The sequence below is a fragment of the Hylobates moloch genome, unplaced genomic scaffold (genome assembly GCF_009828535.3).
Source record: "Hylobates moloch isolate HMO894 unplaced genomic scaffold, HMol_V3 SCAFFOLD_38, whole genome shotgun sequence".
Classification (NCBI taxonomy): domain Eukaryota; kingdom Metazoa; phylum Chordata; class Mammalia; order Primates; family Hylobatidae; genus Hylobates; species Hylobates moloch.
In genome coordinates, this window is record NW_026652313.1 from 711,411 (window position 1) to 728,418 (window position 17,008).

Below are 17,008 nucleotides of genomic sequence, written 5' to 3' on the forward strand. Positions count from 1 at the left end.
TAGTCTATTTTATCATTTACTACCATAAAATATACATAAATCTATTATAAAATCTCCGTTGCTATTGTGGTGAGCTCTAGCGTTGCGACTATCCACTTAAAGCACCATGTGGTGCTAATCATCTTCAGGTGAGCCAACCGTCTCTCCAGTCAGTTGCCTCTGGTGGTTATGATCTCTTGCAGTTCTTGTATATTTTTCATCATTTTTTATTGCAATAAAATTAAACCTTGTAAACCTTGGATAACACTGTGGGACCCATACGGAGCTCGACTAGTGATGCTGGAAGTGCTCCCAAGAAGCAGAGAAAAGTCATGACATTATTAGAAAAAGTTGAATTGCTTGGTATGTACCACAGATTGAGGTCTGCGGATGCAGTTGCCCAACATTTCAGAAGATTCTTCTTGTAATCAGATGATGCAAACTTACAGTACTGATAAATATAGTATAATACTGTAAATGTATTTTCTCTTCCCTATAATTTTCTTAACAATATTTTCTTCTGTTTGTAAAAATATAGTATATAATATGTATAACATATAAAATATGTGTTAACTGTTTAGGTTACAGGTAAGGTTTCTGGTCAACAGTAGACTATTAGTAGCTAAATTCCTTTTTTTTACATAAATATGTATTTATAGAAAGTATTTATTACTTTGGCTACTAAAAATTTACCTAAATGTTATGCTATGCACATGGTTCTACAACTTGCCTTTTTGCAATGTTTTTTAGCTCTATCAATATTGAGACTTATAAGTCTAGTAGTTAGTAACTCTGAATATAAATAAATCAGTATATCAGGAATAAAAGGAGATTTTTTAGTTTGGGGAGATGCTGTACTATTAATCCTTTAAAATTTATTAGGATTTTCTGTTCCTATGGTAGAAAATTTCCATAATCTGATACCAGCCTTATTGGCTGCTACTTCTACTGAATGTAGTTCTGTCTCTGTACACAAGATGGCAGGATCTCTTTAGTACAGATGGGGTTGCCATTTGACAGAAAGCCATGCCAGAAAAATGTAAAATAAACACTAGAATTTAGCCGTACTAGATTAGGAAAAATAAAACCTAAAAACCTCAAGAGAGTTAGGCATTCACTTCCTAAGGTGAACAAACAAAATGCAGATTTGACAATTGCCAAATTTTACATATATATATATATATATATAAAGTCTATATATAGAGAGATGTATATAAATGTATATAGATATAGATATAGATATATAAACTATATAGAGGTAATAAGACTGATTTTTCATTTTTCTTCTGCAACTGCTTTACTTCACATTTAAAATTTTGTATATAAATTGGAAATCCCAACTAAAGAATACTTAAAAGTTATCCAATATAAAATTCTAAAATATATTTAAATGAGAAAAGTAGCTTTTGTATCACAATTTATTCAAAGTTTATCAGCATAATTTAATGACATTTCAGGTTAAAATTAAAATGAGTATAAGAAGTTATAATCAAATATTTATTTGTATTAGCAATTCAATAAACAAACAGAAGCTCCATCACTTTTAAGTAGTATTCATTTAGAGGAGTAATAATTGTTTGGATGGGAAGGTGGTGAGCTTAGTAGCTCTTACATGGTGTTCTCCAATCTACAAAAACTTTTTTTCCCCTTCAAACAACACATAATAATAAAAGCTAAAAATTACATAGTGTTTGCCAAATACCAGATACTCATCAACATACTTTACAGATTTTAACTAATTTCAACCACACAGTAACCATGTGAGGTAGATGCCATCATAAACTCCATTTTGTAAATGAGAGGCCTGACACAGAGGGCTTAGGAACTTGTCCACAGCCACACAAATAAAATGAAGCAGAGGTGGGATTTAACCCATGCACATTGACTTCAGAGTATACACACAAATAGAATGCTGTTTTGTTTCTCTTGCATAACAAAGTAATAAACAGTACTATCAGGTGGGAATGGGTAAAATTTACATTTGAATAGGGGTTTTGTTATTTCAAAGTTTTGGAAGCAATTGCAACAAACATTGTACTAGCCCTTCTGTTTCAGTTTTCTTTTTTCTTACAAATTTAAATTAAATTTCTTTTTTAGAGATGGGAACTTGCTATGTTGCCCAGGCTGGCAGATTTGCACTCTTGGGCTAATTGACCCTCCTGCTTCAGCAGCTGGGATTCTAGTAGTGTGCCATCTGCCTGGCTTAATTTCAGTTTTCTTTAAAAAAAAACAAAAAAACCAAAAAACTAGCATGCCTGTCATTTTGTTTTGCCTACTGGAAACCACCAGTTAAAACAAGAAGTAAACAGGAAAACCTCCAGTTAAGAGGGTTTTAGAAAAGTGTATTTCAGAAAAAAATAATTGTGCATTCAAAAGAGTGGTTGTTTCCTTTAAATTGTTACTGATAACCTACAGTCTCACTTTAGCAACATATCTGTGTGTATTTATGTATGTGAATATACTTGTGTATGTATGTATTATGTTATGCATATATTCTCAATGATGAAAAATTTTTGTTCTCTGAGAATGGACTTTATCTGTTGATAATCGAAAGCATTATGAGCTAAAATGGGTAGATGATGTAGAGTTGGGTGATATTAACTTGAAATAAACATAAGTTTTGGTGAAAAATAATAAAATGGCCTTTTTAACATTTAGTTACCAACTATGCATTTACTTTATGAAACAAAGGATCCAAATATCTTTGGAATCTAATTCCATTAGAAGGTAAAGCTCTCCCTCCTTGCCCAAGGTATTTCTGCCTCACTTCACGGGGGTAATAGGTGAGAAATTTGGACTGTAACTTCTTTGTATATGGACTCTATACTGTGTTCTAGATTATGCAACACTAGGTACATACTGTGGTAAAAAGAGCATCCTCATATGTAATGCTATAATAATGTAGACATTTTAGTCACCCAGTAAAGTACTACCTTCATAAACAGTTCATCAGAAGAAATTTTCATTTTTATACTTGAACGAAACTCAATCTTCCTTCATTCTCACATTTTTGGGGAAAAAAATCATTTACCCACTCCAACAGTGGCTGAGATCCATTTGCTGTAAGAAAATGCACTCTTTTCTCAGCATAATCTCTCTGCTGTCGGATAGACGCATTCTCTTAACTACTGCTGCCACCTGCTGGTCTTGTCATTGTTAGATTTTAGAAAAAGCAGTGCATAAGGCTCCAGTCAAGATGATGCAAAATGCAAGTATCATTAATAGGTAGTTTTGTAGACCCTGAATAAGAAAAAAGAATAACAGTGATAAATAAAGCCTGAATCAATTACACAAAATGGACAGACTCTCAAGATTGCTAGGGACCTGACTAACCATCTGCTCTAGCCACCTGTACGTTTTTTTGCTACCCCTTCCAGGTAATCAGGTTCTCACAAAACCTTGCAAAGCCTTATGAATTCACCCATTCGGAAAATAAATGTGGGCACCCACTAAGCTTCAACATGTACCTTTATGCAAACAATTATATAATATGGGAGAGAGGAAGTAATCACAGAAAAGAATGTTATTACGTGAGAGGGGTGTTAATAATAAAGCAAACCACCATGGTTGTTTGAGAGTGTGTTATGGGAATCTTAATGATGCTGGTTTGGAGGGTGGGAAGTGGAGCTTCTAACTACAAGTATCAGTGAATTGGCCAGGGGAATAGGGCAGCAAGTAGAGATTCCAGGTAGAAGGAATTTTATGTGCACAGTCCTGTTGTAAGAAAAAGCAAAATATTTCCCAGGGACTGAAAGGAGGTCAGTGTGACTGGAGCAATCAAAGTTAAGTGGAGCAAGATGAGGTCGGAAGACCATGGGCCTGAGCACTTGTTATGCTTTGGGTCCTATTATTTTTTTCTTTTTTTTTTGAGATGGAGTCTCGCTCCGTTGCCCAGGCTGGAGTTCAGTGGTGCGATCTTGGCTCACTGCAACCTCCGCCTCCTGGGTTCAGGTGATTCTCCTGTCTCAGCCTCCCAAGTAGCTGGGATTACAGGCATGCACCACCACGCCCAGTGAATTTTTGTATTTTTAGTAGAGGCAGGGTTTTACCATGTTGGCCAGGCTGGTCTTTAACTCCTGACCTCAAGTGATCTGCCCACCTCTGCCTCTCAAATTTGGGTCCTGTTTTTCCAAGCAAAGAGGAATACATTAAAAAAACAGGCAGCTGGCTGTGTTAAAATTTCAGACTTGCATTGTGTAAAGCTCACACTTTTCTGCAGGATGGCAGACAGATTGGAGGGGCCAGAATGGATGCAAGGAGACCAATTAGGAGGTGACTGTAGTCTTCCAGGGAAAAGATGATGAAGGGCAGATGGAGAGATGGAGATGGATCTGAAGGGTGAGGAAGAAACGCAGAGAGGGTATGAAGAATGACTTAGTTGGACTTGCCCAGTTATGTATGGGGTCACTGGTCTTAAAGATGGGAACTACTGAGAACCACTTCTCTGTGTTGCCCAGCTCATCTTTGAATTAACAAAGAAATATCTTCCTGTGTTAAGTAGAAATATTTCACTTCCTGTAAGTTCCATCACTAGGAGTACAGATAGATCGATTTTAATATCTCTTCCACAAGATAAATCCTCAATCATTGAAAAATAACTCTCATATATCCCCAGAGGCATCTCTTTTCCTGGACAGTGTTTTAGCTCTTTGACCATTTTTCATATGGAATGGTTTCAAGCTTCCTTACTGTCCTGGCTGCTCCCCTCTGAATGACTGCCATTTTGTCTATATCCTTCTTTATGTTTAAAGAGTCCCATTTTTTTTTTTTTTTTTTTTAGTGAAAGTACAGAGACGTGTTGCAAAGTGAAAAGTACACACTCAAGAAAGGAGAGTGCGGACATACTCATGAGAGAATCATACAAGGGGGTTGGGGTTCCTATTTTCATGGTTTCTTTAACCGAGAGGTGGAATATTCATGAAGATTCCTAGAAAAAGGTAACAATTTCTCAAAACTGTGGTGTCACTCATTTTTACACCAAATATGGGTGTTCCCGGAACTGTCATGGTGCTGGTGGGTGTGTAATTTGTATGTTAATGAGTGTATAATGAGGTCCTAGGTGAAACCTAGGGCAAATCCAGTGCCATGTTGGGTTCAGTTGGTCTTAGCCAGCTTGATCCGCACCCTGTTTTTCAGGGTCTTATCAGCCCATGGCCTCTGCAGCTATTTCAAGTTTCCTTTTGCTAGTCATGTGAAACTGCTGCCTGGGATTTTCCTAATCTGTGACCACCCTGTATTATTCCTGTCTCATCCCCCCCACTTAAAGATTTCCATCCCTTATCCTTAAGGCTTGATGTGGGAGGAAGTCAGTCTTCTGTATCTACTTCCTGCTGATTAAGGGTACTGGCTCTGCCAATGAGGGCATGGCAATCTCTGGCTGCCTGGTCTAAGGGTCCCAAGGGTGGGTCATCAGGAGAGTCTGAATCCAAGGCAGAAGACTCCAGTATTCTAAGGGAAGGTTTGAACATTACAAAGTAAAACAAGACTAGCACCTCTCTAATTTTAGATATATCTAAAATTACAATCAGATAATCTAATTTAATAATACTATTTAATAATACTATTAGATCCCTTTTAAAAGGAAAAATACCAATGGTTTATGGGTAAGTCATTGTAGAGGACACATAAGGGTTCTGGAAAAAGAAAAAAGGAATGGAGAGGAGGCAACTCTAGGCAGCAGTTGGTATCCTGCCGGCTTCAAATATGCAGGGATTAGGTCTGGTGGCCTCCCTCTCTGGTGAAAATTCTGGCCACTGGGGTCCGACAGGTTAACAGCCTCACACTACCCAAATTTGGGCAAAACTTCAGGAAAGGTAGTGGTAATAGAATGCTGTGTTTCTGGTGCAAGAGTTGACTGACTTGTTGGGAGGAGTGGGTTCACAAAAGCAGGACCGTGGGCTGTTAGAGGCTAATCCTCAGGGCTAATCTGGATTCATGAGTATCTCGCCTAATGCTCACTCAAGGACTCAATGAAGAACATGCACTAAAACTTGAGTTCCTACAGCAAGGCCATGCAAAGTGTAGGCTTAGGGAGACTCATTTCCCCCTGCATAGATGCAAGGGGTCAGAGGGTAGAGGGTGGTTCTGTCTTTGCTGCCTTGCAGCCAGGTCAGCTTTGAGGGAAACCCAGAAAGGGAAGTTCTAACTGGGCTCCCACAGGAAACAGGGTTGGGGCAGGATAGACAGGTTGACAGTAGGAACACATGGCTCTCCTGGCTCCACAATGAAATTCTCACTTCAAAGAGTGGACTTTTGTCTGGGTTCATTTTGCCTACTTCCCTCACACTTCCTTAAAGGTCTTGTGTTTCCAGTTTACTGGAAGAATGCAGAGATCAGAGGTAAATTTGTGTAGTAAATCTGAACAGAACAGAAACAAAGTCCAGGATGGAGGGAATGTGAAAACTGTCAAGGAAAGTTCTTTTGTATTATTAGTTTATAAGATTAATGCTAGCTAATACGTAACATATATATCTATGTTATGTATTAATTAACAAAATCAAATAACTATGTTACTAACTAAATAATATTCCCTTTCTTCAATTTAAAGAATCAGAGTAGATTAATTTGCCTCTGTTTGATGACCAGAGATAGGTCTTTGTAAGTTAGGTTGGGGCCAGATGAATTATCTGATTCAGTGTGACCCTTAGCACTGACAGAAGCCACTCTAATCCCAAATTCTATAAGTAGAAGTACCCCAAAACCCTGCCAAGTGCAGAACAGCTTATTTAAACACACACACACACACACACACACACACGCAAACACACACACACACACACCTGGCAGTAGGCTTTGGATTTCCCAGCACCTTTTTTTTCTTAGTTTTTAAGACTGCAATTCTCACCTAGATACTGGTACTAATGCAGAATAGTATTCCATAAATATTTGCTCAAACAATAAATGCACTAAGGTGATTTCCACATATGCTTTGTGAATTTGAAATTGATGCAATTACTTAAATTAAAAAATGGGTCTTCAGTTACAAGCACTCTACAATCTAATTATGTGAATACATTGCTAAGTGCTATTTTATTAGCTATGTAGACAGAAGAATAATATTCTCAGGGAACGAAAATTTTTTTTCCCCTTCAATGTTAAGATTTTGCCAAAACTGCCCAGTCTCTTAGAGGAAAAGACTGATTATAGTTGGGCAACAGCAATGGTTTTCCTTCATCAAAGGTGGATGTTAACTCTTGGAAAGAGCACACTAACATTCTTCCCAAAGCAGAAAGTTTTTTAACTTGGATTTCTGAGGTAGCTACTAAGATATTAGATCATCTCATTCTTCACTGGGGAGTAGCTTACTGACCTATACATTGTTGTGGTAATAACTGCCTGTGTTGGCATTACTGTAGACATACTGACTAAAGTGTGTTGGTAAAAATATAATTTATATCTAGCTTAAAGATGTAATAATCTAAAATGAATTTCCCAATGAGTAACAGATATCAGATATAAAAGAATATCAGGGCTGGGCACGGTGGCTCATGCCTGTAATCCCAGCACTTTGGGAGGTCAAGGCAGGCAGATCACAAGGTCAGTAGTTCGAGACAAGCCTGGCCAACACTGTGAAAACCCGTCTCTACTAAAACTACAAAAATTACCCAGGTGTGGCAGTGGGCGCCTGTAATCCCAGCTACTCAGGAGGCTGAGGCAGTCACTTGAATCCGGGAGGTGGAGGTCGCAGTGAGCTAAGATTGCATCACTCCACTCCAGCCTGGGCAACAGAGCGAGAGACTCCATCTCAAAAAACAAACAAACAAAAAAGCAACAAAAAAGCGTATCAGAAGTATGAAAATCTCCAACTGATGCACTGATGGCATTAAAACTAAATGGAATCACTAAAGTCCTTCACACAAAAGGTGCTTGGTGCTCAGCTTTATTCCTCACAGCTGTAGGTTGTAGACTTTTAAATATGTGCCTTCAAGGACTGCTTTAAGATATATATAACTGACAGTACCTATGAGTCCTGCAGATACCAGGTTTGCTGTTGTTTTCTTCTTTAGTTTAGGGGTTTTTGTCTTGTTTCTACAAAAATACTTTAAAAATTATTCTTATGAGATTTAGGCTTTAATGTTTAGTTGATGATGCTTTTCTAAACTGATTGGCATGTAGGTATTTAAAATTTTTCTTTAAATCAGCTGCCAAGAGGCAATTAAGTGTCTGCATTGAATAAGTACCACTGGACAGCCATTAAATTTTTTTTGTAGACGACATATAAGATTTTTTATTTATTTATTTAGTTAGTTATTTTGAGACAGAGTCTAGCTCTGTCACCCAGGCCGGAGTGCAATCTTGGCTCACTGCAATCTCCACTTTCCAGGTTCAAGCCTTCTTCCCATCTCAGCCTCCCAAACAGCTAGGACTAGAGGCACGCACCACCACAGCAGGTTAATTTTTGTATTTTTGTAGAGACGGGGTTTTGCCATGTCGCCCTGGCTGGTCTTGAACTCCTGAGCTCAAGTGATTTGGCCACCTTGGCTTCCCAAAATGCTGGGACTACAGGCATAAGCCACCATGCCTGGCCCCAGGTTTTTTGTTGTTGTTGTTGTTGTTTTTAAAAAAACTCTCTGCTTTTAGCTTGGCCCTTTCTCTTCTTTTAATACTTGTAATCTTATCTTAGTCATTTTTTAAAATAGAAAAGAGCAAACAGTCATTTTCTTAAGTTTAGAAATCCTTATTTTATAAGAAAACTGGCCTAACTAATCTAAATTGCACATGTCAGAAATATGGTACATGTGCTGTCATGCTTTTTTTTTTTTGCCTATTTTTACATAAATAATTAGCCAAACTTTAGAACCTACTCTAAAAATTCTAGAAGGAGCTTCACTGGGATTTTACAGGAATTATACTGAAGGTAATTGGAGAGAACTGCCTAATTATAACAGCGAGATGTTCCATCAGAAATGTGACAAGTCTCCCATATTTGTTCTGATCTTCTGTGTCCTCTAGTGCATGTTTGTAACAAAGTAAAATACAGTATTTTAAAAATCTGGCACATTACTTGTAATTCTTTAATTAGATTTATGTAATTTTCGTGGTTATTATTAATAGCATTTATTTTCCTCGTTTTAACTGGTTGTTGGTGATATATTGGAAGGCAATTGATTTCATATTTATTTTATATCTCAAGCCTTACTAAATGATCTTATTGGATCTTAAATTTTTCAGCTGATTCTTTTAAATTTTTATTTTAATTTTTAATTTTTGTCACCAATAAATTGAAATCACAATGTGTACATTTTTAAAAAATGTAATCTGCAAATGATAATTTTCTCATTTCTTTTCCTATATTTATTCATTTCATTTCTTATTCTCGTGTTTCCAAACTAGCTAGATCTATAGGAAATATTGTATAATAGTATGGAGAAATCCTTGACTTCCAACATACAGAGAACTGTTATGTTTCCTGAAACTCAGGTATATAATTGCTATTTTGTTTTGATAGACATACTGTACCACAAAAGCTTCCTTTTATTTCTAGCTTATTAAGAGGTTAGTGTAGTATTATCGCGTCCTTTTCATATTTGATATGTTAGAGTAAATGAGATTAATTAATTTACATATTATGAACGATCCTTGCATTCCTGAATTAAACCTTATTGAGTCATAGTATATTAATCTTAAAAGTTACTTTTCTATTCGGTCTGAGGTGCCTTTTGAACGATGTCTTTACCAAAAACAAAACAAAACATTCCTCACTGTTTTTCAGTACTCCTCTAAATAAAGGACTCTAAAGAATTAATACTAGGCTTTTTGGTTAGGGATTCTGTCTTTGAACAGGGTTCTTATATGTAGTTAAGAGGATTTTCAATTCAGTATTATTATTGTAGTCATGACCAAAATAATTTTCAAATGCTTTAATATAAATCTATACTTGGTTTCTACTTCTTTATACCTATAATTACTAATAAACTGTGATCACTAATTTGTAATTTTCTAAGGCTTCAGCATCTTACATGAGGTAATAACCAATTTTTTAATATAAATAAATCATATTTTGTGAGGTAGATGAAATATATGCAGAGAGATTTACAACATATTTTGGGCATAGAGTTACTTTTTGTAGAAAGGAACTCCAACCACAATAACTGAGAAATATTCACGAAAGTAACTTACAGGTTTATAAATGTTTCAAGTTGTTCCTGTGTATTTAAAAAAAGAAAAATTCTGATCATAGTCCACATATTTTTGAAACAAGTTTATTATTTTTTAAATCTGAGAATGTTACTTGTATTATCAAATAATGGATTTTAAATCAAAATATTTCATTTACAATGATTGAAATGATGTTTTAAATCTAAAATTGAATAATCATTTTAAAGATCAAGTAGAAGTACATTCACTTTACGGTTCTTAGAGATTAGCAATATCAATCTCCTTAGAACCAGGAATTATTTGCTACTACAACTGCATATTAAGACAAGTCTATGATGCCTTGATGGGGGAGGGGTCTTTGGATCAATATTGTCTTTAATAAAAATTCTTAGAAAAGAGTATTTGCATGTATTCCTCAACTGAAGACTTTTTTCTACAAGTAAAGGTAACTGGGAAAAGTTCCAAAGCAATTTTTTAAAAAAAGATTAAACATTTTAAAATCTTTAAATTGTTAGGGAGACAGGGTCTTACTATGTTGCCCAGGCTAGACTTGAACTCCTAGGCTCCAGTGATCCTCCTGCATAGTTGGACTACAGGTAGATGCCACCATGCCTGGCTAGAAGGGGAGAAGTTCTCTGATTTTGTGAGTTTTGTTATTCTTTCTTTCTTTTTCTTTTTCTTTTTTGAAGAGACAGGGTTTCACTCAGCTGTCCAGATTGGTGTGTAGTGGTATGATCATGTCTTGCTGCAGCCTTGACCTCCTGAACCCAAGCAATCCTCTCTCCTTAGCCTTCTGAGTGGCTGTGACTACAAGTGTTCCTCACCACACCTGGCTAATTTTTCAATTGTTTTTGTAGAGATAGGGGTTTTGCTATGTTGCCTAGGCTGGTCTCAAACTCCTGGGCTCAAGCAATCCTCCCGCAAGTGCTGGGATTACAGGTGTGAGCCACTGCTCTTAACTTGTTTTATTTTGCTATCGACAGTTTGGGCTAGGTTATATGACCCTCACCCCCAAAATTAACTGAGCATTTATTGTGTTCTTGGTAGTGTTTTTAGCACTTTACTCATATTCTCACAGCTCTCTTGGTTGGTTATCTCCATTTTCAGATGAGTATACACACAGAGAGGTTAAGAAACTTGGCCAAAGTCACACAGCTAGTATGTGACAGAGCCAGGATTTGAACCCAGTTGGACTCTTGAGATTATACCTTTTGTTGTCGTTGTTATTGCCCAGGCTGACATCAAACTCCTGGGCTCAAGTGATGCTGCTGCCTCAGCCTCCTGAGTAGCTGGGACTGTAGATGCTTGCCACCATGCTCGGCAAAGTGATTTTTAAAGAAAACACAGACACACACACACATACACACACTCTTACTAGAACTATTTGATGAATGCAATTTTAAATTACCATCGTTTACATTTGAAAAGGAAATGGCAATAGCCTCCTGTTACCATGCTGTTTTCCTACAAAATTGCTGGTTTGACATGGAGGCCTTTGGGAGACAGGAACCAATATAAACATCTATTCCCAACAATGATTTACCTCAGGAGATACTTTAACCTTTAGGATAAAAAAAAATCTTTCATCTTATTTATCACATTTTAAACAAATTTCCCTCTCTCATATTTCATTGGGTTATTTAAAATCACTTCAGGGAAATTTAAGTCAATGACAGCATTTTTCCATTGGAGATGGGGTGGAGAGAGACACGATGTTACATTATAATTATCATAGCTCTAGTATTTTCTTTCCTAATTAGGTATTATGACATTCTGAACATTTTATCTGTCAAATCCATTCATGGGTTGTTGGCCCTGGACCTAGGCACCACAGGCAGTTTTCAGAAAATAATGCAAACATATTAAATACTTTACTCACCTGGATGCATTCCCATTTTCTTTTCTTTTTTGAGAAAAAAAGAAAGACTGGAGGGCAGTGGCGTGATCTTGGCTCACTGCAACCTCCGCGTCCCGGGTTCAAGCAATTCTCTGCCTCAGCCTTCCGAGTAGCTGGGATTACAGGCGCACACCACCACACCTGGCTAATTTTTTGTATTTTTAGTAGAGACGGGGTTTCACCATCTTGGCCAAGCTGGTCTTGAACTCCTAACCTCATGATCCACCAGCCTCGGCCTCCCAAAGTGCCAGGATTACAAGTGTGAGCCACCACGCCCGGCCTACCCCATTCCCATTTTCTAGTCTGCCCTTTCTTGTACATACCTTTATTTCCTTAAACATGAAGACACCCCACATTGCAGCTATAAATCCTGGACCCTTAAATAAAAATATAAATTTTAATTAAATTGGATATTTACCTATGACTAGATTCTATATAAATATAGTAAGTTAGAGACAATATAAACATATTTTCAGGGAAAACTACCCATAATATCAACCCTAACTCCACACTAAGCTAAACTTTAGGTGATATTAAGTAAAAAAATGAAGACTTTTTTTCATTTTCTTTTCTTCATGGTCTTCATTTTTATTATTTTGATGATGCTATAATATTTTGTGCCACATAATACTTTAATATATTTGACAAATTATTTTTATAAGCACAAAGCTTATTTTTTCCATTGGCCTAGTTCCTTAGGATACTAGAAATGGGATTAATAAGGAAAAGTGTGCACAAGCTTCTAACTTTCTTTGGCATGAGATAATCTCGTAACTGAAGAAATTTTGGCATATTCTTTTTGGCCTGACAAATAATGTACATGTAGAAGTAGCTCGTGCTTTAAAAATTTTTTTAACTGATATTACTACAGAGCAATCAAGTGTGGCTAACATTAAACACCAATGAATGGTAAAAAAAAGGTTTATGGGAAGATTAAAATAAACATGTACGGAAAAACAATAGGGGTTTCTGGGCAGGAGACAAAGAAAAGAATGAAATAATATAGGACAGAGGAAATGAGAAGAAACAGGTGAAAAAAAGGAATGATTCTGCAATTTATAAACTTTAAGCTATTCAAGTTTGGTGGTAATTCTTCTTAGCTGAGAAGGAAGAAAATTGGAATGTGGGTTAAGTGTGGTCTTTGTGGAGAAGGTATATTGTATCAACATTTTATGATTGCTCTTCAAACTCCAAGAAACTCTGGAAGAGTTTCAAATAGATTCCAAAATGTTTTTCCCCTACCACTACTCCAACTGTCAAAAGGACTGAGTCAATGAAGTTTGATTCCACTCTTGGTATGTAAGTGAAACAAAAAAAATACACTCCCCTCTGTTTATCAGTATCTGGAAAGTCAGCATCAAAAGAGCCAGAGAAATAGGTCAAAGGAACTGCCTTTTATCAATGATGTAAGTTCCTAAGCCTCAAAATCCAAATCAAACAAGAAGCATATGGGTCTTTTAGGCAACCCCACACTGACTTTCAACAGAATGAGAGGAAGCAATAGAACAGAGGATACCATATTAATGTTATGCTAATCACTCAATAATTTTTAATCTGAAAATCCATTTCCCTTCAGAGAACATGGTACACGACAATACCACAAGGTATCATTGACCTTTGAAGATTCTTGTCTGGTCGTTTTCTAAATATGAGTTTAGGCATGGCCTAAGAGTTATTGTGAGTAGTGTGGTTATAGGAAGGGTGCTTTGGTAAAAGTAATGCAAGCATAGGTCAAAGTATGTACTGACTCTTTGATTCAGGCCTAGGAGAGCCCAGTAGGAAGGACATCTTCATAGGAGATACAACAGTTTTGGTAATTTGGATTGTATATTTTCCTTTTGTAAACTAATGTAAGTTAGGTGTAAATCAGCTTTTGAAAACAAAGTGAACTCGCTCCTATCTTTAGAATAACCTGATTCAGTTTAGAATTATCAAGGAAGACATGGAGCAGAGGTAACAGCCCCTGGTAGGTTACTTTTTTCTTTCTTTCTTTTTTCTTTCTTTTTTCTTTTGGCTTTTTAATGGAATGTTATTTGCTAATAAACAAAATGGATACTACTTTTAAGGAACTCAGTCCAGTTACCACTGAATATATAACTATGAGAATATGTATACCTGGGAAGAACAGCACTGCTGGGATATTAAAAATGTATTCTGATAAAATTGATTGACCATATACATAATTGCTGAAACTAGGTGATAGGTTCATTTGACATTTTTTGTTTAAAAAAGTTAAAAAAATCTTACCCTATGGAAAAAATAAAATAATGAAGAATGTAAGATTGTTGAGGGTAGGGACTAAATCTTTTCTGTGTGTAGATAAGGTTGTCCTTGGATAAAGTGACTAAAATAAAACCAAAGAAGGGCCTGGTAGCAATAGGGACCTACTCCCTCACCAACTCCAAATACCTGTCCTTCCCAGATAACAAGCACCAAGCGCACAAGGTAAGAAAGTTACGCCTGGTGAGTGAGAAGGCTCTGCTTCCATTACAGTTTTTCAAGAATAATCTCTGTGATGGGCAGGTCGCCAAAAGCCACAGTGACCACTCTCACTGATCCTCTGCCCACACTCACCTACTTCAGTGGTTTATTTCCTTTGAATTAGGTTTTTATTTTGTCCTCAGTCTTTATTCCTACTCAAAATAAGAAACAATGGTAGAAAAACCAACTCTCTGTCTACTATAAAAGTTTTGTGAAGGATATTGTTTATTTGTTTTTCAATGTTCCCTTTATGAGGTCCCATATTTATAAACTTTTATATAAGGAGAGAATAATAGTTATCAATAGCAAATTACAATGTTGCTAAAATTACATTAGATAAACCAATCAAACCAAAAACTGCAAGGATATTAAAGATTAAGGAGTAACAGCCCTGCTAAAATGAGGTGAGAAATGTTCCTTAGCAATCAAGCACATGAAGATTCAAGAGGGTCAGTTTATCTATCTGAATCCATTAATTGTACTCCTAAAAAATCAAACTCCATGACAGTCTTTAGCAATGCCCTAAGAGTGCTTCAGAAAAATTGGGTTTACATTCATAAAATGAAAATTTGGAAAAACAGTTCAGCTACTTACAGCAGTGATTATTGGAAAACTGACCACAGCACTCAGAGAGTGATTTGCTATGAACCAACAGCAGGTAGCTATAGCCCAAAGTACTCCTGACAGGAATCCTGAAATACAAAGACAACACACATTTGCAGACCATGTTCCCCTCCTGAAGAACTCACAGTGAGCTACAACAGGAATATCAAAGTGCACATATAAATGCATTCCAATCAATGTTGTTGGCCAATATGGAATTTTGAGCTGTGTTTTATTGTTATTTTAGAACCAAGTAATTTCTCTACTCTTGCCTGCTATGGGTAGAGTGATCAATGCTTTCATATTATCGGCATTAAAGTACCCATAGTAGTAAAAGAGGTAGAGATTGGGTGATGAAAAGGGGACTAGGGGACATACTGAACCCGAACATTCTCTGCAACTACCATTTACTGTAAACCATAGATATTAATAAAGTGGATCAGAGTGATGCTATGGCTAAGAAAAAAAAAAACCTATAGTATTTAAGTAAAAATACCAGCTAAAACTTTCACAGTACTTTAGCTAGGCATTCAGTAAAGTATTCTAGCATTTTCTACATGGTGGCATTCTTTAGCACAAATCTGTTAGGCATTTCAGAACAAGTCTCTGACTTATGCTTTATTTTTGCCTTTAAAAAATTTTACTTGTGGACCTACATTCCAAATTGAATTATAATAAACTCCGAAATGAGATTTTTAAAAAAGATCAATGCCTAATGAATTAAGTCCAAAACCATGTATGTTTAACATATGTCTTTTTTGAAGTCAACACGATCTCTTCCTACATTTTGTAGAAACTGTTTTCCCAAGTTGCTGTATATTCCTATTTGTTGATATATGAACCTTTAGATAGTGAAAAAGAAATAGTAAAGAATGATGATCAATACAGAAGATGTTTGGCACAGGAAAATATCTTATTAATAGATTTATTGTTTAAGTTTTAGGTTCTGTAATAATGGCCAACGTTTCATATTCAGTTTCAAGGATTTAAAATACTTCATATTTGGTGGTGAACTGGGCAAAAGTAATTACGGGGAATGAACATGCACACACACACACACACACACACACAGAAGATGGCTTTGTTTCCAGAAGAAACTTATTCAAGTTAAATTAGTTGTAGATGACACTTTCATATAGTAAGAAGATCTGTAGTACATATTCTTACCTGGTAGGACTGCTTCAGGATATAGTTTAGGACTATTTTTCATGGCTATGCAGTAGGCCAGAAAGTAGACAGTACTTGTAAGAAAGATGCCACTGAAGTGTGCAAAAACATAGTCTAAATCTGAAAATAGAGATTAAAAACTCTCAAACACCATTTTAGTCATTCCAGATATATTTAGATTTCTGAAAATAAACTCACCAGAATTAACCTTAAAGGCAAATAAATCATTAATTAGGCAGAGCATGGTGGCTCACACCTGTAATCCCAGCACTTTGGGAAGCTGAGGCGGGTGGATCACGAGGTCAGGAGATCGCGACTGTCCTGGCTAACACGGTGAAAACCCTGCCTTTACTAAAAATACAAAAAATTAGCCAGGTGTGGTGGTGGGCGCCTGTAGTCCCAGCTACTTGGGAGGCTGAGGCAGGAGAATGGTGTGAACCTGGGAGGTGGAGCTTGCAGTGAGTGGAGATCATGCCACTGCACTCCAGCCTGGGTGACAGAGTGAGATTCTGTCTCAAAAAAAAAAAAAAAAACCCATTAATTATATTTAATCATCCTAGTTTTCTACATGCTGTTCATATAGAATTTTAATTAATAGATTTCAAATCTAGATACATTAAGTAGTAAATTAGTTACTATAATCAAAACTAAAGGCTAGTTTTTATGATCATCTGGTAAAGCTAAATAAGAAACAATGAACTATGTAACTATGATGTTAATACCTCCCTTTTAAAAATAGGCATTCAGGCCTAATTTTGCTAATGACAGTAGCAATTATAGCAA

At 36.3% G+C, this 17,008-nt stretch overlaps 2 protein-coding genes across 5 annotated transcripts in view; one reads left to right on the forward strand and one right to left on the reverse strand.

The window, feature by feature from the left end:
- Positions 1–17,008, forward strand: part of LOC116463473 (Golgi-associated kinase 1B) — a 257,534-nt gene that overhangs the window by 119,013 nt on the left and 121,513 nt on the right. The gene's annotated exons all lie outside the window — the stretch shown is intronic.
- Positions 2,301–17,008, reverse strand: part of LOC116463474 (transmembrane protein 144) — a 49,811-nt gene continuing 35,103 nt past the window's right edge. For both annotated transcript variants that reach the window (XM_058434667.1, XM_032146592.2), the window contains 4 exons: positions 16,226–16,345; positions 15,050–15,147; positions 12,298–12,351; positions 2,301–3,219 (listed from right to left, as the gene is read on the reverse strand). In XM_058434667.1, coding sequence (XP_058290650.1) covers positions 3,136–3,219; positions 12,298–12,351; positions 15,050–15,147; positions 16,226–16,345 — 356 coding nt within the window. In that variant the 3' untranslated portion in view covers positions 2,301–3,135. The remainder of the gene's footprint in view (positions 3,220–12,297; positions 12,352–15,049; positions 15,148–16,225; positions 16,346–17,008) is intronic.